Source organism: Diaphorina citri, unplaced genomic scaffold (assembly GCF_000475195.1).
Source record: "Diaphorina citri unplaced genomic scaffold, Diaci psyllid genome assembly version 1.1 scaffold1466, whole genome shotgun sequence".
Lineage (NCBI taxonomy): Eukaryota > Metazoa > Arthropoda > Insecta > Hemiptera > Psyllidae > Diaphorina > Diaphorina citri.
The window spans coordinates 47,065-69,467 of record NW_007378892.1 but is presented as its reverse complement, the minus strand read 5'-3'; the positions used below and the strand labels follow the sequence as shown (position 1 = coordinate 69,467).

At 35.6% G+C, this 22,403-nt stretch overlaps 2 protein-coding genes and 1 long non-coding RNA gene across 3 annotated transcripts; 2 read left to right on the top strand and 1 right to left on the bottom strand.

Annotated features, from left to right (window-relative positions):
- Positions 1-1,188: 1,188 nt before the first annotated feature.
- On the bottom strand, positions 1,189-17,196 carry LOC103516023 (nuclear hormone receptor FTZ-F1 beta). Its single transcript, XM_026828542.1, has 6 exons — positions 17,027-17,196; positions 13,772-13,892; positions 2,731-4,774; positions 1,883-2,511; positions 1,604-1,730; positions 1,189-1,446 (listed from the first exon to the last, which is right to left on the bottom strand). Exons 3-5 carry the CDS (start codon positions 4,434-4,436, stop codon positions 1,636-1,638), a joined length of 2,430 nt encoding a protein of 809 aa, XP_026684343.1. The 5' UTR covers positions 4,437-4,774; positions 13,772-13,892; positions 17,027-17,196; the 3' UTR covers positions 1,189-1,446; positions 1,604-1,635.
- LOC113470252 lies at positions 2,364-3,203 on the top strand. Its single transcript, XR_003393370.1, has 3 exons — positions 2,364-2,439; positions 2,525-2,738; positions 3,068-3,203. It is a non-coding gene; the product is annotated as an uncharacterized LOC113470252 (long non-coding RNA).
- Positions 6,797-22,308, top strand: LOC103516025 (nucleoside diphosphate kinase 7). Its single transcript, XM_026828543.1, has 11 exons — positions 6,797-7,123; positions 7,967-8,077; positions 8,227-8,290; positions 8,434-8,692; positions 9,539-9,740; positions 17,403-17,514; positions 18,666-18,754; positions 18,907-18,951; positions 19,580-19,648; positions 20,284-20,391; positions 22,173-22,308. Exons 1-11 carry the CDS (start codon positions 7,121-7,123, stop codon positions 22,284-22,286), a joined length of 1,176 nt encoding a protein of 391 aa, XP_026684344.1. The 5' UTR covers positions 6,797-7,120; the 3' UTR covers positions 22,287-22,308.
- Positions 22,309-22,403: the final 95 nt, after the last annotated feature.

Sequence of the window (22,403 nt, the reverse complement as noted above, 5' to 3'; positions counted from 1 at the left end):
TACTCAGCGGTCAAACAGCAAAAGGAAAAGAAGTTTAAAATCTATTGCCATTAAAATATTCTTCATTTAGGGCTGGAAATAGTTTATCAATGAGTCAATAACGTAAGTTGGTGGTTCAATGACATAGAGCAAGTGTTCATCGTACTAAACATGGATAAAATAATATTAAAATAGGTAGAATGGGGAAACTTTTAGTCGAAGAAAAAGATATTTAAAAAGGTAAAGGTTTTTGGCAGATATATATAAAAGGTTTGAAGATCGAGTACTCAGCGGTCAAACAGCAAAAGGAAAAGAAGTTTAAAATCTATTGCCATTAAATATTCTTCATTTAGGGCTGGAAATAGTTTATCAATGTGTCAATAACGTAAGTTGGTGGTTCAATGACATAGGAGAGAAGAAAATGCGTCTAGATTAAAACCCACTTTAGCAGAAATTGGTAAAACTCACTGAATACTCGATACAGGAAGAAAACAAAGATAAGAAGGAAAGCTCAACAAAAGATAAACAAGAAACAGCTAATCGAGTTCTAACTCAACAAATTTTATATCAAATAATGTAAACTTGTGATTGTCTCTACACACTAACAGAGGAGCAAACGGGATAAAAGTAATAATATATCTAAAAACATAATAAATCTAATAAAATATTAAGTACATTGCACTTGAGTCACTCCAGGGACGTACGCCAAAACATAGTCCTGAAAATCAGACCATCCTACAGTTTTGAACATATTAATAATGAGTTAATGGTGTCCTTACAAGGCTACTACCTATAGGAGTTGCAAAGGACATATTTCATTCTGAATAAATCAAGTTCATGAGTTTTCTAGATATCCAGGTCTAGCATACGTTCACCTAAAGAATATAATATTAACAATTCATTATAAACTATTCTACACAAATTACGAGTATGATTAACCTATTCCTTTTCAAGTAAAACATTGTAGCTAAGTATATGGTTTTTCATAAACATCTAAGCAAGGGAACGGAAATAATAAAGTCAAAATTGATTTTGATTTTCTCTATTTAGAATTTGGCTTAAACATGGACGTGCGATTTTCAGTTTTACTGCCTAGTCATAGTTAGTCGATTTTTAAAACAAAATTATACGATTATGAAGCGTTTAAAACTTTAAACATTAGATATGTGGATTTGGCTTAAACATGGACGTGCGATTTTCAGTTTTACTGCCTAGTCATAGTTAGTCGATTTTTAAAACAAAATTATACGATTATGAATCGTTTAAAACTTTAAACATTAGATATGTGCTTTATGTAATACATGTACATATTATATGAAGACATTGTAGCCAGTTCCAAGAAATCAATGGGGAATTACACAGTTGAAAAAATGGACTGACTAACACGTCTACCACAGAAGCAAACATGGTTCTCTTGTTTTGTGTTCACTTTGATAGATAGGACTTCGAAACGAATTGGTCGGACAATACATGTACATATTATATGAAGACATGGTAGCTAGTTCCAAGAAATCAATGGGGAATTACACAGTTGAAAAAATGGACTGACTAACGCGTCTACCACAGAAGCAAACATGGTTCTCTTGTTTTGTGTTCACTTTGATAGATAGGACTTGGAAACGAAATGGCTTCAATATGATTTCTCTCTCTGATATGTTAATGATCACCTCTCAAGAGTTCCATGAGTAAATTAAAGCTAGGCTCATTGATATCTTCCCCTTTATGATGCTTCATGGAGAGCATTTCCTTACCTATCTGACATGTTCTTTGTAAGTCTGGTATCCTTAACAATAGCTCTCCAAACTTGGAGGGAATATTGGGGTAATTAGAGAGGTGAGTAAATTAAAGCTAGGCTCATTGATATCTTCCCCTTTATGATGCTTCATGGAGAGCATTTCCTTACCTATCTGACATGTTCTTTGCAAGTCTGGTATCCTTAACAATAGCTCTCCAAACTTGGAGGGAATATTGGGGTAATTAGAGAGGGTGTAAGATTGTAACGCTTGAAGTGCTTTCTCTTGAGCTATTCGAACTTTTTCAGGTTCTTTCAACTCATTTGAATCGGATATTGTTAACAAGATGATTACTTTCATCGTTACATATTCATACTTGTCCATTTTCAATCGCTTCAGATTGGTTTTAAAGTTCAACATCCGTTCAATACAAGAGGAAAGGCCTAGCTGTTTCGCCTGATTCAGCGTGATTACTTTGCCTAGGCTGATTTTAATTTCATTACTTGGTAAATTAATGGAACGATAACAACAACTAAATAACAAGAGTTCACACCAACTATTGATTAACAGAGAGATTTGATCATCAATGGAGATATGTTTAAACAAAGGCAATGACTTGCACCATTTTACAATTTTATACAATCGATTGTCAGCTATATTACAAAGGTTTGAAAGAAAATCCGGTGACGTAGCAGCGGAGGATGAGGAAGGAGGATTAGGAGTGGAGGTGGAGGAGGATGATGGAGATGCTTGAGATGAAGTGGAGGTGGTGGAAGTGGAAGTGTTGTTTGTTGGATTGATTAGGAGTGGAGGTGGAGGAGGATGATGGAGATGCTTGAGATGAAGTGGAGGTGGTGGAAGTGGAAGTGTTGTTTGTTGGATTAGAAGAGGTGTTGGGTGCAGGAGAACTGACCTCATCTGGATGTGTGGAGTAAGAATATTGCCACAAATGTTCCACTTCCATGATCTCCTGTAAGAGAGGGGGAATAAAGCAGCTGGCTGTATTGTTGCTGGGGGGTGATAGAGGTTCTTGGTGACCTCATCTGGATGTGTGGAGTAAGAATATTGCCACAAATGTTCCACTTCCATGATCTCCTGTAAGAGAGGGGGAATAAAGCAGCTCGCTGTATTGTTGCTGGGGGGTGATAGAGGTTCTTGTGGTTCTTGTTTCACAGTGACCGTGTCTGTATTCAACGCGTTGGTTATTCCAGCAGGGAGTGTGTAAGAACATTGGTAGGTACTGCGACCACCACGAGTTCTATCTTCTCGAATAGCTTCCAGTTTCATTCCCATGTTTAAACATTTGTTGAACCGACAGGCAGGACATTTCTTCCGCGTGGATATACTGATCAGAGGTTCTTGTGGTTCTTGTTTCACAGTGACCGTGTCTGGATTCAACGCGTTGGTTATTCCAGCAGGGAGTGTGTAAGAACATTGGTAGGTACTGCGACCTCCACGCGTTCTATCTTCTCGAATAGCTTCCAGTTTCATTCCCATGTTTAAACATTTATTGAACCGACAGGCAGGACATTTCTTCCGCGTTGATATACTGATCAAACAGCTCGAGCCTCGCAGACAAATGTAATTCTTTCTGTTCTGTACAGTTCGCTTGAAGAAACCTTTACAACTTTCACAGGAGAAGATTCCATAATGAAAACCGCTAATCTTATCTCCACAGATAGGACAAGGACTATTGATAAGTTGCTGCCGTGATATCCCAGTCTGTGCTGAAGATAATGCAGATAACTTATCTTCTAGATACTTTTGTTCTTCAATACTGCTACTATCTTCTCCTTGTCTTTCATCCCCACTCCGTGCACTTCCAAATGAAGAATTGAAATCCTCACTCAACTTCTCGTCAAAGTTTCTAATACTGAATCCAGGCAAGTTTCCACCGCTATTCTGTTGAACTTTATAGAAATGTCTGCCTTGTAATGGTGAATGTGTAGGACTGGATACTTGGGAGGAATAACTCTGACTATAATTGGAAGAGTTTTGAGATCCTCCATACTGAGAAGCATCACTATTATTCCGAGATAGAGAGGAAGGTGTAAACAAAGATGGCGATGATAAGCCTGATGATGAAAGAGCATGGCGGGAAGTGACAGGAGATTGTGTAGGGGAATAACAAGAATGTATAGCAGAGTCAGGACTTGGGTTAGGAGGAAACCCAGGACATTTGTTCGAGTTCATACGTGGCATGATGGGGCTGAAGTTACTACTACTTAGATACTTGTTTAATAACAGTGGAGAGTCTGGCGCTTGCTTGATATCTCGGTCACATGGTGGATCCGAAGTAAATTTCAACTTGACACCATCGTGAGGGTTTATTTCATCCATAGAGATCTCATCTACTTCTTGTTTCATTTCAGAATCAGAGAGTTCTCCTTCCCAGGACATGGGTCTAGGTTCTTGCTTGGGTGATATATTGCCTAGTCCCGCTTTATCCCTCAGGACCACATTCGCTTTACTCAAGTCTAATTTCTTGAGTTCTTCATTATCAGACTCCCCTGAGTCATGGGGTTCAGACTTGGGTTGCGGTGACATTGGTTGACTGAAACTAGTTGTAGCAACCACCACACTACACCGGGATGTTTCACTGCTATCTTTTGCTGCTGTTTCTATCTGGACACATTCTTTAGGAGCAGGTCCCGAGTTGATGGAGGTGACAGTCACTCCTCCTGAGGATACTACGGAATGACGAGGGGACCACGAGGATGCCATCTTATTGGATTTACTCCGAAAGAGTACAACTTGTATTACTAGATGCAAGTCTCAACTTCTTTTCATCTAGAGAACATACAATTTTTCCATTCCATACTGCACAATCTATACCAAACAACAATGCAGTCTGTAGTACTTGGTATCAAATGTGACTTAAAAACTGGGCAAAAGGCTAAAGTTGTTTTTAGCCCAAGTGTACTATCACCGGAATTTTAAATTTGTTTTCTTTTTCTTTATCATAACTCTAACACTTATGATTGAGAACTAGCATAAAACAACGGATAGTGTAATTTTCACTTAAAACACAGCAAGACACAGAGGCTGACATTGTGGTCTACCTGTGAACAAGGTACAAAATCAACAACACAAGCCTTATTTTGAGTCTGATCAATACCAAGCAAAGTATGCCTTGGTTTAAATTACATAGATATGTAGGTACAACCAATCACCAGTATGTTAGTACAGATTAAATTAATAAAGTTCTACATTCAAAAGTTACAAGAAATACGGATGTTGATATGCAACTCTCAAAAAAATTACCCAAGTACTTACAATCTTATCAACAAATAGAAAATGAAGAACCCTCATAAAAAGACCGTTACTACAGTAGAACATCGAAGTAAGTAACGAACAAAAGAAGAGATGAACCCACTACTTAATACATATATCAAAAGAACATATCCCTGCACACCTACCTAGTTATTAGGTTATGTTAGTCAAAACAGTTAAGAAGATAGGTACCTACTACCTACTGATTTGATTCCGAAAGCAAGGTTAATTCGATTCCAAAAGCAATTGTGATTCAAAAGTTACAAGAAATACGGATGTTGATATGCAACTCTCAAAAAAATTACCCAAGTACTTACAATCTTACCAACAAATAAAAAAATGAAGAAGCCTCATAAAAAGACCGTTACTACAGTAAAACATCGATGTAAGTAACGAACAAAAGAAGAGATGAACCCACTACTTAATACATAGAATCAAAGAACATATCCCTGCACACCTACCTAGTTATTAGGTTATGTTAGTCAATACAGTTAAAAAGATAGGTACCTACTACCTACTGATTTGATTCCGAAAGCAAGGTTAATTCGATTCCAAAAGCAATTGTAATATTTTAAATTCCTAATCCACTAATTTCTCAGTGTTGAGAAAATAAAATGAAACCAGTAAACTAACAATACATGACTTATAGCTATGTACATACCTACCACACTATCAAAATATAGGGAAATACTAACATATTAAAGGTAAAGATTGTAAAGAAGAAAATCTTTTGACCAAACCAATTCTCAAGTAACAACTTAGCACCTATTGTAAATATTAAGATCTAATGCCTAGGTAGACAGGTACTGATTTTCTTTAATCACGATCGAATAAACTATAGGCTAAAAAATTCCCGGAGGGACGGACCCAGCTTGTTATCTTTAGTTTGCACGTTTATATTAAACTTTTCATTTATATTAGCTATAAAAACAAGCAAATTACAAAGCAAACAAAAATAAATATAAAATGAATTTTAAAAATTGCCGCCGGGACAGCTATCTCACATCGTCCGAGCTCATCTCAGCCCTGTTCATAAACACACCCATCACAACAGCAAACGGGCTTACATGAATCCTTATTACGGTTCTCACGTAAAACAAGAATACAAGATTAGCCATTTTATTACATTTATTTTATGTATGAATACCGTTGGAACTTGGAAAGGTCGCTTGTCTTGTCTCTTCTTCGCCAGTCGCCACGACCTTGGATCTCAAGAACTGAGGTCATTCGCCACAGATATATTTACCGTGCTCACAGGTGGGGAATATACGAAACCTCTTTGGCATCTGTGTTCACGGTAGTGAGAACCAGCAAGAAAAGGTATAAGCAAAATTTGAAAATGAAAATCAATTTGAACCATGAAATAAGCGGATAAAAGTAATCAAATCTATTCTATTTGTTACTATCAAGCATTTTTCTATAGATAATTGGTAATCGAAATTAAAAATAGATTCAGCTAGGCAGGATAATGCAGGAGTTTGAAAATAAAACAACACGAAAGAAGTAGCCCGTTCCCAGGTTGAGAACCCCTAGGACAGGATATTTCCATAGAGGAAGAGATTTGTTTACATTTTCATCGCGCGAATTTTCAAAAAATGAAGGTTTCAAAAATTCAAATTTCAAAGGCGAAAACGGACAAAGGAGTCAAAGGACAAAACGGTCGGAATTTAGGAAACGGTAGGTTAGCGATAAGTAAGGTCATAAGGCAAACTAGCAAATCGAAAACGGACAAAGGAGTCAAAGGACAAAACGGTCGGAATTTAGGAATTAGGAAACGGTAGGATTTAGCGATAAGTAAGCGAAAACGGACAAAGGAGTCAAAGGACAAAACGGTCGGAATTTAGGAATTAGGAAACGGTAGGATTTAGCGATAAGTAAGGTCATAAGGCAAACTAGCAAAATGTAATAGGGCAATTTCTCACGGATGAGATTTAAGAAGGTTGATTTGATCTCAACAGCACAGTGAATACAGTGATATTCGAAATCCAGTTCTCTGATTTGTTTAGTGCTCCTGTGGTTGCTATGCTACAAAGCTCATACCAAAAATCAACACCTAACAGTCCAGCATTGCATCCTATGGAAAACCTAAAACCTAGGAGATATCTATAAACTTGGAAGGAAACCAGTATCATAAAATGGTAAGTAAAATCAATCAACTTCACAAGTCGTAGTTAGACCAAATTAATCAAGCTATAGTCAGCCTAGTTATCTTGGCATTATCCAGCATTGCATCCTATGGAAAACCTAAAACCTAGGAGATATCTATAAACTTGGAAGGAAACCAGTATCATAAAATGGTAAGTAAAATTAATCAACTTCACAAGTCGTAGTTAGACCAAATTATTCAAGCTATAGTCAGCCTAGTTATCTTGGCATTACACCTGCCTTCAAAGTACTAGGTCTTAGGATCAACCCTCACCTGGGCAAACTTTATCCTAATAAGATGAGGGTTTCTAGAATAGCTGCATTTTTCCTATCCCATCCTCTCTGATTTTAAGGCAATACCTAACATGTAGTTATTAAAAGCTGTCAAATTTTCTTGACTTGGCAGGGCGGAGCAGTACTGTGCTCCTTAATTATAATGTCACATATTTCTTTGATTTGAATTTACAGAGCATTATCAGGAATCAGTGTTCATTTTTGGTGGACTGGTTTGATCCAGAATCTTCAACAATCAGGAAATTTGTTCTCAACTTCTCAATCAATGACAATTGTGTAGAAATGGTGAGATTTCATTACGGCATTACTCCTGCCTTCAAAGTACTAGGTCTTAGGATCAACCCTCACCTGGGCAAACTTTATCCTAATAAGATGAGGGTTTCTAGAACAGCTGCATTTTTCCTATCCCATCCTCTCTGATTTTAAGGCAATACCTAACATGTAGTTATTAAAAGCTGTCAAACTTTCTTGACTTGGTGGGGTGGAGCACTACCGCGCTCCTTAATTATAATGTCACGTATTTCTTTGATTTGAATTTACAGAGCATTATCAGGAATCAGTGTTCATTTTTGGTGGATTGGTTTGATCCAGAATCTTCAACAATCAGGAAATTTGTTCTCAACTTCTCAATCAATGACAATTGTGTAGAAATGGTGAGATTTCATTACTTTTTTTTGCAAGTTGTCATTAAATGATAACCTACCAGGAATGCATGTGTAGGTACTAAGTAGGTATATCTAGGTACCCACTTAAATTTGATCTGAAAATAGGTTCTAACACAACCCATTATCTTCTATTTCAGATAGATGTGAAGAAGAATAAAATATTTCTCCACCGAACACACTGTGATGAAATTTTGCTCAAAGATTTATTCATAGGAAATTCTGTGAAGTTGTTTTCAAGAATTTTGAAGATAGTAGACTATGGAGACAGGTATACAAGAAGTTACCTTGAGTCCACCAATTACCAATGCACCATTGCGTTTTTAAGACCCCAATTTTGCTCAAAGATTTATTCATAGGAAATTCTGTGAAGTTGTTTTCAAGAATTTTGAAGATAGTAGACTATGGAGACAGGTATACAAAAAGTTACCTTGAGTCCACCAATTACCAATGCACCATTGCGTTTTTAAGACCCCATGCCAATGATAGCAAGAGTGAACTATTTCAAGACCTTATCAATCATGGCTTTGAGTTTATAAATCTTCTGATGGTGGAGTTTAATGAAGAGATCAAGAGAATCATGAGTCAGCAAGAGTACACTGCTAGGTCAGTACCATCAACCTATCCCTTTGTTTAAAACATTTTACCCCTGGGTTTACTGACGGATTGGTTCATGTTGATTTTATACTGGTTCATTATAGGATGTTTTGTGCTCTGAAGCCTAAAGTGTATATGAGAAGGAACTAGGTGTATGAAAGAAAGAGTGAATTATTTCAAGACCTTATCAATCATGGCTTTGAGTTTATAAATCTTCTGATGGTGGAGTTTAATGAAGAGATCAAGAGAATTATGAGTCAGCAAGAGTCCACTGCTAGGTCAGTACCATCAACCCATCCCTTTGTTTAAAACATTTTACCCTGGGTTTGCTGACGGATTGGTTCATGTTGATTTTATATTGGTTCATTATAGGATGTTTTGTGCTCTGAAGCCTAAAGTGTATATGAGAAGGAACCAGGTGTATGAAAGAGTAAGACCCCATGCCAATGATAGCAAGAGTGAATTATTTCAAGACCTTATCAATCATGGCTTTGAGTTTATAAATCTTCTGATGGTGGAATTTAATGAAGAGATCAAGAGAATCATGAGTCAGCAAGAGTCCACTGCTAGGTCAGTACCATCAACCTATCCCTTTGTTTAAAACATTTTACCCCTGGGTTTACTGACGGATTGTTTCATGTTGATTTTATACTGGTTCATTATAGGATGTTTTGTGCTCTTAAGCCTAAAGTGTATATGAGAAGGAAGAAGGTCTATGAAAGAAAAGCCATTAGGAAAAGGTTTTTCTCTCATAAATCTCTGCATTTCAAAATGAGACTGCAGACCCTAGGAGTGCCTGGTATCCCAATATCAACAGGTACATATTATGTACTACACTTGCTCTTGTTTCTTCAGGATCCCAATAAGTAGCATGCTGAATGGCCCTGTCATTGTGTTTCAATTGAGAGGTGTCAATGCAGTACAGAAGCTGCAAGATGTAGTGGGACCTGCAGATAGAGAAGAAGCATTGAGCAACTATCCTCACAGTTTGAGAGCTCGGTATTCACATTTGGGTGCGAGCAACTTGTATGTGGCCACCGAGGAAACTGTACAAGAGGTGAAGATTTTCCTATGTTTCTTCTTAAAATTAGGAATTTACCTGTAGAGATAACTCATAAATGTTGTCACAAATGTTTGGTATCCCAATATCAACAGGTACATATTATGTACTACACTTGCTCTTGTTTCTTCAGGATCCCAATAAGTAGCATGCTGAATGGCCCCGTCATTGTGTTTCAACTGAGAGGTGTCGATAATATTATATGAAATAAACGTTAAAAAATTTGGGACTTTTAAAAAGAAAAATGATGGTTCTAGTGATTTTTTGAGATGTTTATTACAGTCGGAATATGAAAATGTTATTATGTTATTTCAGTGGGTTATTTAATTAAATCAACATTTTCTTAAGAAAACAAAGTGTAAATAAAACTAATACCTCGATATTTCAATTTAACTACTATAATACCTTCAGTAATAATTATATTAAAATCCAACATTTTGTGGAAGTCCTGTGATAAAATTCAATGATAAATCATTGAAATAATGGAATACCTAAGCTACTCACGCTTAAGAACATTATCGAGGTTTTCGCAGACAAAAAATCAGACTATAGAAAAAGGCTTTAAAAAATAATGATTATTAATTTTCGTTCCCACTGATGTTTTTTAAAGGAAGAAATCTGATGTACCCGTAGGTCATTGAGAGTTGAAATTTGAATATTATTAAAATGATAGAAACTCGAACTACAAGGAAATGATTAAAAACAAATACGGAGCAAAAATTTAAATAAATTCACATTATCGATTGATCAAAAATCTGATGTTCTCTCCTAAGGATAAACTTGATAAATTATAATAAAAGACTAACAGACATTGCAAAAGACAAATTTAAGATAATGAGATAAGGGGTATTTAATACAATAAAGCAAAGAGAAGGTAGTAAAGGTATTGAAGAAGCTAGGAAAGAAGAAAATTATAACAAAGTCACTTATTAGTAAAATTATCTATTATATTATCAGTTTCTTATTTATATACGTTCGAAATAACAGCTGCAAAGCCTCGTTATATCAACAGTCTTATAATAATTCAGTACTAAATTAATACACTTACCCAGGGTTATATCAATATGTTGTGAACAAGGTACAAAATCAACAACACAAGCCTTATTTTGAGTCTGATCAATACCAAGCAAAGTATGCCTTGGTTTAAATTACATAGGTATGTAGGTACAACCAATCACCAGTATGTTAGTACAGATTAAATTACCAAAGTTCTACATTCAAATGTTACAAGAAATACGGATGTTGATATGCAACTCTCAAAAAAATTACCCAAGTACTTACAATCTTACCAACAAATAAAAAATGAAGAACCCTCATAAAAAGACCGTTACTACAGTAGAACATCGATGTAAGTAACGAACAAAAGAAGAGATGAACCCACTACTTAATACAATAATACATATGTATATCAAAAGAACATATCCCTGCACACCTACCTAGTTATTAGGTTATGTTAGTGAAAACAGTTAAGAAGATAGGTACCTACTACCTACTGATTTGATTCCGAAAGCAAGGTTAATTCCATTCCAAAAGCAATTGTAATATTTTTAATTCCTAATCCACTAATTTCTCAGTGTTGAGAAAATAAAATGAAACCAGTAAACTAACAATACATGACTTATAGCTATGTACATACCTACCACACTATCAAAATATAGGGAAATACTAACATATTAAAGGTAAAGATTGTAAAGAAGAAAATCTTTTGACCAAACAAATTCTCAAGTAACAACTTAGCACCTATTGTAAATATTAAGATCTAATGCCTAGGTAGACACAAGAGGTTACCCTGTATTCAAGTATGCATGACTTGGTAAAAGTTAACTTTTAATTTGCACCAAGGTCGCTATACATAACTTTTTTATATTCGAAAAAAGAGGCAATATTATAGATATGTAGTTACTCTACAGAGTAGGACAGGTTCTAAGGAATGCAACAGATACTTGAGGTGACATTCATTAGTTTGTGTAATAATGAGGACAGTTGATCAAAGGGAGGGGGGAGGGGGGTTAAAGTTATCAAAATAAAGTTATACAAGCAGAAGACTTTGATCTCTCACACACCCTTTTGCTTCGAACTGAACTTAGTCAACTTGCAAACATCAAGACATAGGTACAAACCATTCTATGTGAGAATATGAAAACCCCCAATGAAACGAATAAATTTGAAAGATATCAAGATTGTAAAGAAGAAAATCTTTTGACCAAACAAATTCTCAAGTAACAACTTAGCACCTATTGTAAATATTAAGATCTAATGCCTAGGTAGACACAAGAGGTTACCCTGTATTCAAGTATGCATGACTTGGTAAAAGTTAACTTTTAATTTGCACCAAGGTCGCTATACATAACTTTTTTATATTCGAAAAAAGAGGCAATATTATAGATATGTAGTTACTCTACAGAGTAGGACAGGTTCTAAGGAATGCAACAGATACTTGAGGTGACATTCATTAGTTTGTGTAATAATGAGGACAGTTGATCAAAGGGAGGGGGGTTAAAGTTATCAAAATAAAGTTATACAAGCAGAAGACTTTGATTTCTCACACACCCTTTTGCTTCGAATTTGAACAGAGTAATTAGTGAGGACAGGTTCTAAGGAATGCAACAGATACTTGAGGTGACATTCATTAGTTTGTGTAATAATGAGGACAGTTGATCAAAGGGAGGGGGTTAAAGTTATCAAAATAAAGTTATACAAGCAGAAGACTTTGATCTCTCACACACCCTTTTGCTTCGAATTTGAACAGAGTAATTAGTAATCAATCATTTGAGAATAAGGATCACTCTAGCATTTTGCAACTCTCTCTTTTATCCATATCAAGTTGTATCAGTTTACACCAAATAAATTAAATTCTAGATTATGACAGTGGTACCTACAGTATGAGAAATATTTTACATGATCACATAACTGAACTTAGTCAACTTGCAAACATCAAGACATAGGTACAAATCATTCTATGTGAGAATATGAAAACCCCCAATGAAACAAATAAATTTGAAAGATACCTTTGAACAAAGTTGGGTTCAAGTTTTATCCTGACAATTTTGCATTTAGTTTGTCTGTTTGTTCTCCCACAACTCTCGAATGGTTGGGCCGATTTCCATGAAATTTGATGCACATTTGCGTAACAAAATTGGACACACACCTAACTAAATACCTATTATGTAAAGAAACGTATTCTTACCCTTTTAATTTGTTCGACAGCTTTCTCTTGCTTGGTTTTCTTCACTTTTTCTCCTTTCAAACGACCTTCTGCTCTTTGCTTCTGAATGTTCTTATCTCTGTACCACAATCCTAAATGTAGTATAAGAAGAAATGTAAGCCATTGGATAGGTGTTAGCTCGTAGTTCAGTACATCCATCATTATGAACTAATTTTTTTTTTTTTTAGATATTCAGGGTGTCTACCAAAATGGAAAAATCAGGGTGTCTACCAAAATGGAAAAATAAAATTCCCTGACTTTTCTCGGTTTTCCAGTCCATTTTTTCCAAATTTCTAGTCTACTTTTTCAAGATTTTCCACCCTATTTCCACTGCGTCACAACAGATTTTTTTTTTCTTAAGTAATGTTAAAATTCCCTGACTTTTCTCGGTTTTCCAGTCCATTTTTTCCAAATTTCCAGTCTACTTTTTCGAGATTTTCCACCCTATTTCCACTGCGTCAGAACAGATTTTTTTTTTTTTCATTTTTTTTTTTCTTCAAGCAATGTTTCCAAGCCTGTTCAACATTAATTCTCCACTCTTTTTTCATCCCCTTCATTTGACAGAATCAGTTTGGTTACTTGTCTTTAATTTCCCAGTCACAATATTGAAATACCAAAATTTCCGATCATTTAGACTTGGCTTTGCTCCAAACTTATGATTCCCGAGATATAAAGTAAAAAGAAGTTGCCGACTTAGCACTTAGAATAACACATAGGTTTTACATTAAAGTAAGTTTCTAGTGATTTAAGCTGATATAATAAGTACTTGGCAACACACTGATGGATTGACCAATAAACGAAAAGGGAGGAAGTCAATATTTACCTTTATTGTAATGCAACTTCTGTCGCCTCTCCATGATTATTTCTCTGACAAAGTATGGTTGGGTGGTTTTTTCTTTAAGGAGCTCTGCGTATGGAATTCTGTGATATTTTGCACTCAGAACCTGAAACAAATACATAAACATGTTCATCCTGAGGTCTAAAGACATGCTTTATGATCTAAATTGATCATGCATCTAGCAAAAAGCTGAACAGAACCCTGTCTAGTAGCCTTTTTATGTATCATTAAAGTAGTAAATGAGCACCAAAACCTTTCAGAATGTTCAGCCTTTTCCAAACTATCTTTTTATACCTGGACATCAAACACCATGCATAAATTTTGTAAGAAATTCTGGTCTAACATAATTCTCTAGGTATTCTTTACATTCAAATAACAAGGAATTAGTAATGAGCTACCAACTTTTTCTTTCTATTACCCAACACCTAGATTATCAACCCACATGATAATGCATGTTCTTGCACTCTATAAATCAAGGTGATCCTATTGATAGCTCTATCTATATTCCATAAACGTGTATCAGTGTACATAAACCAACACCAATGTAGGTATTGTTTATAAATAGAACAGAAAGAATCAAGTTGGTATTGGATAGTAAAACACATTTTTTCATCATTATTTGAACACACCCTAAGAAAATAGTTTCTCAGTGATTCAGGTGTAAGGTGTTAGTGGCCTACTCACATTACTGCATTTGAGAGCAAGAGGAAGTTTTTCCAAGCTGAACATAACAAAATGCAAAATACTAAAAAGAGTGCCTTTTACCCCAGCAGAAGGCTACTACTTTCTGCTCTATTTAGGCAATCTAGAAAGGCCAGAAATTTCGGAATCAAATTAGTACAGTTTTGGATGATTTAGTAGAGTAGGTAATAATAAAGGCCTAGTTGTTTCGCCTGATTCAGCGTGATTACTTTGCCTAGGCTGATTTTAATTTCATTACTTGGTAAATTAATGGAACGATAACAACAACTAAATAACAAGAGTTCACACCAACTATTGATTAACAGAGAGATTTGATCATCAATGGAGATATGTTTAAACAAAGGCAATGACTTGCACCATTTTACAATTTTATACAATCGATTGTCAGCTATATTACAAAGGTTTGAAAGAAAATCCGGTGACGTAGCAGCGGAGGATGAGGAAGGAGGATTAGGAGTTTGAGAGCAAGAGGAAGTTTTTCCAAGCTGAACATAACAAAATGCAAAATACTAAAAAGAGTGCCTTTTACCCCAGCAGAAGGCTACTGCTTTCTGCTCTATTTAGGCAATCTAGAAAGGCCAGAAATTTTGGAATCAAATTAGTACAGTTTTGGATGATTTAGTAGAGTAGGTAATAATTAAAAACCTTAAGTCCTGACCAACTAGCCTATAAATGTATTCAATCTTATCTGTGTGTTATCACATTGTTTTCTGATTGATTGATTTTTTGATTTTGTGGTCATTGTTTACTTTAAAAGAAGGCCTATTATGGTAATTATGCAGAAGTCACGTCCGTGGAAAAGAAAAGCTCGTTTTTGTATTTAACCTAACCCTATAATAATACTAATCACTGCTCTAATTGTGAAAACTCCTTCTTGCGTATAACCTGACCCTATAATAACACTGGTCACTGCTCGCTTGTGCCAGTTCCTTTGGTAGCAATATTCCATGGATGTGACTTCTGCACAAGTACCCCTATTATAAGGAGTTGAACCTGTACATTAAACATCCCATGATATCAATATTACAATTTCATATTGCTACCCTGGAATTATAGGTACAGCACTTGTTGACCCAAGAGAATGTATTGTGAGCATTCAGGCATAGTCTACGAGCATGCTTTGATGTTGACAAACACTTAAGAACAATATTCTTATCACATTGTTTTCTGATTGATTGATTTTTTGATTTTGTGGTCATTGTTTACTTTAAAAGAAGGCCTATTATGGTAATTATGCAGACGTCACGTCCGTGGAAAAGAAAAGCTCCTTTTTGTATTTAACCTAACCCTATAATAATACTAATCACTGCTCTAATTGTGAAAACTCCTTCTTGTGTATAACCTGACCCTATAATAACACTGGTCACTGCTTGCTTGTGCCAGTTCCTTTGGTAGCAATATTCCACGGATGTGACTTCTGCACAAGTACCCCTATTATAAGTAGTTGAACCTGTACATTAAACATCCCATGATATCAATGTTACAATTTCATATTGCTACCCTGGAATTATAGGTACCTACAGCATTTGTTGACCCAAGAGAATGTTTTGTGAGCATTCAGGCATAGTCTACGAGCGCTTTGATGTTGACAAGCACTTCAGCACAATATTGATGACTGTCAATGTCCTAATCAAATCAGGATTAGATCACTTTCCTCTTCATTTGACAGAATCAGTTTGGTTACTTGTCTTTAATTTCCCAGTCACAATATTGAAATACCAAAATTTCCGATCATTTAGACTTGTGTAGTAAGGCTTTGCTCCAAACTTATGATTCCCAAGAATAAAAAGTAAAAAGAAGTTGGCAACTTAGCACTTAGAATAAGACATGGATAGACATAAGTATTTAGGCACCAACTATCACATTATATAAAACATGACAACATTGTCCACATGCATACCTACACACAATGTCCACATGAAACACAAGACAATTATTTCTTAAAACACTAGTTTACTTATCCCACTTACAAGGACTTTCAAGTTGAACATAAGACAACACAAGAACACACAAATCTTTTAATAAGTTATTTTAAACACTAACATGGTTTAGAACATTGAGTGAAGTTATGTAAAATAAGAAAAAAATACTATTCATGTGCACAACTTGGAATTTCAAAAGGTGGATATGACTAATCTGTATTAGGTTCTGGCACAATGGTAAACTGTACAAATTATTGAGTCACTACTTGAATCCTTAACTTTTGTACCTATGAATTCACTGTGAGAAACAAGCTGGCACAATGGTAAACTGTACAAATTATTGAGTCACTACTTGAATCCTTAACTTTTGTACCTATGAATTCACTGTGAGAAACAAGAATGAATGCAACTTTTAATTTAAGATGTCTTGACCAAGGATGGTTGGTGTTTAGACGTTTACGTTTAGAGCAATGACATAAAAGTGCGTTCTGACCTAAGAAATTTACTAATTTCTGCGCATATGTGAGGTCATTTCTGTATTCTGTGATGTAAATTTAACTGGGGGAAAAACAAAGTTTGAACACTTAACAACTATGAAGGTGTTAAACAAAATTACCTAGTTTTAGAACTCAACAAACCAGGAACTCAGCGGGAATCACAACAGCAAACGGGCTTACATGAATCCTTATTACGGTTCTCACGTAAAACAAGAATACAAGATTAGCCATTTTATTACATTTATGTATGAATACCGTTGGAACTTGGAAAGGTCGCTTGTCGCTTGTCTTGTCTCTTCGTCTTCTTCCTTCGCCAGTCGCCACGACCTTGGATCTCAAGAACTGAGGTCATTCGCCACAGATATATTTACCGTGCTCACAGATTACTAGGTGCTTACTGACAAGGAAGATGTTTTTTTTTTTTATATATTTTATTTTAGTTTTATACCTAAGTGAAATGAAATAATCATAGTCTCTCCTTTTTTTTATTTCCAGCTGTCCGAAATTTTCTTTCCCATGTCAGAACCAAGAGTAACACTCCGTCCCTACTGTGTCCTGGACAACTCAACAACTCTGTGTATTATCAAACCCCATGCCTTGAAACAGGGTAAGATACGTACAGATAGAGATGCCAAATGTAGAGTTTGTGGTATTGTATGGTATGGTAGAGTTTTTTTCCAGCCTTGTTTAATACGTCGAAAAAAAAAGATAAAATTACTAACACAATTCCTTGATTTTAGTTACAGGTATTTGCTTTTTCTGCTTTCTAGATAAAAAAAAAAAGAAAAACACCCAAACATTCTGCTCCTCTTTGGTAGAAGTTTATATGGGTGTTTTAACCAAATTTTAAAATTAGAGAAAAAAAAAAATGTCCACAAATTGAATTTTTTTAATGTTCAATCTTCTTTATGGTTCAAAAATAAATAAAAATGGTTTATGTTAAAAAAAGTACTTTCCGTTTCTGTGAGAGCCATGATAAAGAGTTGGAAAGATTAGGGTTTAAAACCCTTTGGACACTCAGAATTCCTTACCTAAAGAGAGGCTGCTATTTGTTTATAATTATGAAAGGTTCACACTCTAGTAGAAGTTTGCTTAGGCCAGCCACTCACTATCAGGTAGATATGACAGGCGGACCTGATCAGGTAATCTTCTTTATGGTTCAAAAATAAATAAAAATGGTTTATGTTAAAAAAGTACTTTCCGTTTCTGTGAGAGCCATGATACAGTGTTGGAAAGATTAGGGTTTAAAACCCTTTGGACACCCAGAATTCCTTACCTAAAGAGATATTTCTAAATGAAAATGGACGCGGCACACAAGGGATCAGGAAAAGACCGCCTTACCTAAAGAGAGGCTGCCATTTGTTTATAATTATGAAAGGTTCACACTCTAGTAGAAGTTTGCTTAGGCCATCCACTCACTATCAAGTAAATATACAATTTGAATTTTTTTAATGTTCAATCTTCTTTATGGTTCAAAAATAAATAAAAATGGTTTATGTTAAAAAAGTACTTTCCGTTTCTTAGAGAGCCATGATACAGTGTTGGAAAGATTAGGGTTTAAAACCCTTTGGACACCCAGTATTCCTTACCTAAAGAGAGGCTGCCATTCGTTTATAATTATGAAAGGTTCACACTCTAGTAGAAGTTTGCTTAGGCCAGCCACTCACTATCAAGTAGATATGACAGGCGGACCTGATCAGGTGTAGGTACCTGGCCTTACAATTTACAATACCTACATAGATTCTTGTCTCCTTGCAGGCAACATGGCCAATATTCTGCGTATGATAGAAGAGCACAAGTTTGAGATTACTGGTATGCGAATGATGATGATGGACCACTCTAGTGTAGTGAGACTACGGTACCTGGCCTTACAATTTACAATACCTACATAGATTCTTGTCTCCTTGCAGGCAACATGGCCAATATTCTGCGTATCATAGAAGAGCACAAGTTTGAGATTACTGGTATGCGAATGATGATGATGGACCACTCTAGTGTTGTGAGACTACTTGAAATATATCATGGTGTGGTCAGTGAGTATCCGGTAAGTTGTATTTTGACCCCGCTGGGAATCGAACACCGTTCTCCCGCGTGCTGGACGGGTAAACATGACGACTGAACTATAGAAGCTGACTCAATTCTGTGTGTAGTGAGACTACTTGAAATATATCATGGTGTGGTCAGTGAGTATCCGGTAAGTTGTATTTTGACCCCGCTGGGAATCGAACACCGGTCTCCCGCGTGCTGGACGGGTAAACATGACGACTGAACTATAGAAGCTGACTCAATTCTGACAGTGATTGCCTAGTAATTCCTTGATTTGTCAGTGTGCTATAGTGGGTCCCACGTACCTATGTTACTACCTCAGTTTTAAAGTGTTCACCTGGTATCCAGGAAGTCAATGATCAAATCCCACTAATCCCAGCCAAGGCATGTATCCTCCACAATAATGGTAGAGTACTCCTGTGGTAAAAATTCTCTTTAGTATCATTTAAACAGTATAAATATTATTTAATGATTTATTTACAGGGCTATGTCACACAGCGTCAATGATCAAATCCCAGCCAAGGCATGTATCCTCCACAATAATGGTAGAGTACTCCTGTGGTAAAGATTCTCTTTAGTCTCATTTACTTAAACAGTATAAATATTATTTAATGATTTCTTTACAGGGCTATGTCACACAGCTGTTGTCTGGGAAATGTTTGGCTTTGGAAATCAAAGGACCTTTGGGATCTCATGTAAAGTTGGCGGGAAATTCGAATTTTTGATTTTTTTTCCGCAACTTGTACAATCTGAATTCATTTCGAGCTTTTCCAAAATTATGGCCGTAAATAGCGGCCCAACTGTACATTACTGGAACCTCGCCCCACGAATATTTTTGATCTACAACTACACGACTACATCCCTTCGAGCTTTTCCAAAATTATGGCCGTAAATAGCGGCCCAACTGTACATTACTGGAACCTCGCCCCACGAATATTTTTGATCTACAACAACTACATGACTACATCCTAAAATAAATCTGCAAAATTTGAGCGACCTGATCTGAAAGGTAAAGGCCTGAAAAACTCCAACTCCTTAATTTTTTTCCAAAGTTCGCCCTAAATAGCGGAACTTGGGTCCTGAATAATAGCCGAACCGTTTCTTGAAACTCACCCTAAGGACACTTTTGATCCAGATCCTTCTTACAAAGAATCTGAAAGGTAAAGGCCTGAAAAACTCCAACTCCTTAATTTTTTTCCAAAGTTCGCCCTAAATAGCGGAACTTGGGTCCTGAATAATGGCCGAACCGTTTCTTGAAACTCACCCTAAGGACACTTTTGATCCAGATCCTTCTTACAAAGGAAATTCATTTTCATTTATTTTTTACCAGGAAACGGCCAAAGAACTGAGACCAAATACAATTCGCGCCATGTATGGTCGAAACAGTGTGGAGAATGCAGTTCATGTTACAGACCTACCTGAGGATGCTTTCTTTGAGGTAAGTATTTTTCTATATTATATTGGTAATGGAAAGTAAAAATAGATCCAGCTATGAAGGAGGGGAAATAAAACCACACGAAAGAATTACTCAATTACTATCAGTTCGGCAAACAGTGCAAACTGTTAAAAATAACTCTAAAACTTACAGAAAAAAGGCCTCTGTGGACCTTCGAGAGTCCTATAGGACAGGTACTGTCTTTAAGTTTAACATGTCTACAAAATCCAATGAAAATTGTACCAAACGGCAACCGCGCTAGACTTATTGTGTAACCAATAGACAGTGAAATCAAATGCAAAAAATAGTCCAAAATTTAGGAATCCACTCTGTTCAAACGTGTACTTATAGACGTCTACAAAATCCAATGAAAATTGTACCAAACGGCAACCGCGCTAGACTTATTGTGTAACCAATAGACAGTGAAATCAAATGCAAAAATAGTCCAAAATTTAGGAATCCACTCTGTTCAAACGTGTATAGTTTAAACTTCTAAAAGAATATGTTCCCAAAAGATCAACATTGGGGTATTACTTATGTACATTACATACTTAGTAGATATTATACAAATCTGTTCCCAAAAGATCAACATTGGGGTATTACTTATGTACATTACATACTTAGTAGATATTATACAAATCGCCAGTACATACATAGGTAGTACAGGTAACTGTACAAGTTAAGTTTAGATATTTTAAACTTCTAAAAGAATATGTTCCCAAAAGATCAACATTGGGGTATTACTTATGTACATTACATACTTAGTAGATATTATACAAATTGCCAGTACATACATAGGTAACTGTACAAGTTTAGATACACATGAAGTACAGAAAACTTTTCCGTTTTCGTGTTGCAGGTGGAATTTGTTTTCAAAACAATATGAACTAACAAAGGAAGAAAAATCAATTCATAAGACTGATCATAATATCGGACCTAAATTAGATTTAATTTATTTTATATCTCTTGTACCACTGTTTTAAAACAAAAATGTTTGTAAGAATTTGTCACATTTGTGGAAGAAGACTAGAAAACCGGGATTTTATTTTCGATTTCTATTTTGGTCTCTGTCTAGTCTTCGCATGAAATCGATTTGTTTTGTTTCTTAGGTTCACCCTTTATACACCTATATGTAAATGAAGACAACATTAAAAGTTTCTTTAACTTTTCCGTTTTCGTGTTGCAGGTGGAATTTGTTTTCAAAACAATATGAACTAACAAAGGAAGAAAAATCAATTCATAAGACTGATTATAATATCGGACCTAAATTAGATTTAATTTATTTTATATCTCTTGTATCACTGTTTTAAAACAAAAATGTTTGTAAGAATTTGTCACATTTGTGGAAGAAGACTAGAAAACTGGGATTTTATTTTCGATTTCTATTTTGGTCTCTGTCTAGTCTTCGCATGAAATCGATTTGTTTTGTTTCTTAAGTTCACCCTTTATACACCTATATGTAAATGAAGACAACATTAAAAGTTTGTTCTCTCACTTTTACTGAAGTAAATACACTGTGATATGTAAAATACACTTGTATTGGTTTGTAAAAGACATTTTTCTTTCATTGAAGACCTCATTTATAATGTTGCTGAATGGCGAAGTATCCTCGATGGATTTCACCACTGAAGTTTCATTAAAAAAAAAATCCACGCCTCGGCTGGGACTGAACCCACGCCTCCAATGAGAGCGCTTTGACCACTACGCCACCGAAATCCGATAGGTTTGAAACAAGCATTGGATCCTAACGAGTTAGAACGAGATTGTTTTATTTATTATTCCAGGATAGGACAGGACAGAGGGGGAGAGGTATCCATCACCTTACATTCTGTGCGAACCAACATTATATCACCACAGATCCCAGGAGTGGACTAGAACTCCCAAAATTAGTAGTCTGATTTCAAAGTCCAAAATTTTCACATATATTTTTCTTCAAAAATCACAATAAATTTCAAAATTCTCTAGTTTACAAATTCGTGATTATAGGACAGGACAGAGGGGGAGAGGTATCCATC

Coding starts and splice junctions, on each gene's coding strand:
- LOC103516023 (XM_026828542.1), bottom strand. CDS start 4,436: ATGGCATCCTCGTGGTCCCCTCGTCATTCCGTAGTATCCTCAGGAGGA. Junction 2,512..2,730: donor GTCACCAAGAACCTCTATCA/CCCCCCAGCAAC, acceptor TCCACTCCTAAT/CAATCCAACAAACAACACTT. Junction 1,731..1,882: donor GCAAAGAACATGTCAGATAG/GTAAGGAAATGC, acceptor CATGTCAGATAG/GTAAGGAAATGCTCTCCATG.
- LOC103516025 (XM_026828543.1), top strand. Junction 18,755..18,906: donor TGATGGACCACTCTAGTGTA/GTGAGACTACGG, acceptor CACTCTAGTGTT/GTGAGACTACTTGAAATATA. Junction 18,952..19,579: donor GTGTGGTCAGTGAGTATCCG/GTAAGTTGTATT, acceptor ATTTCTTTACAG/GGCTATGTCACACAGCTGTT.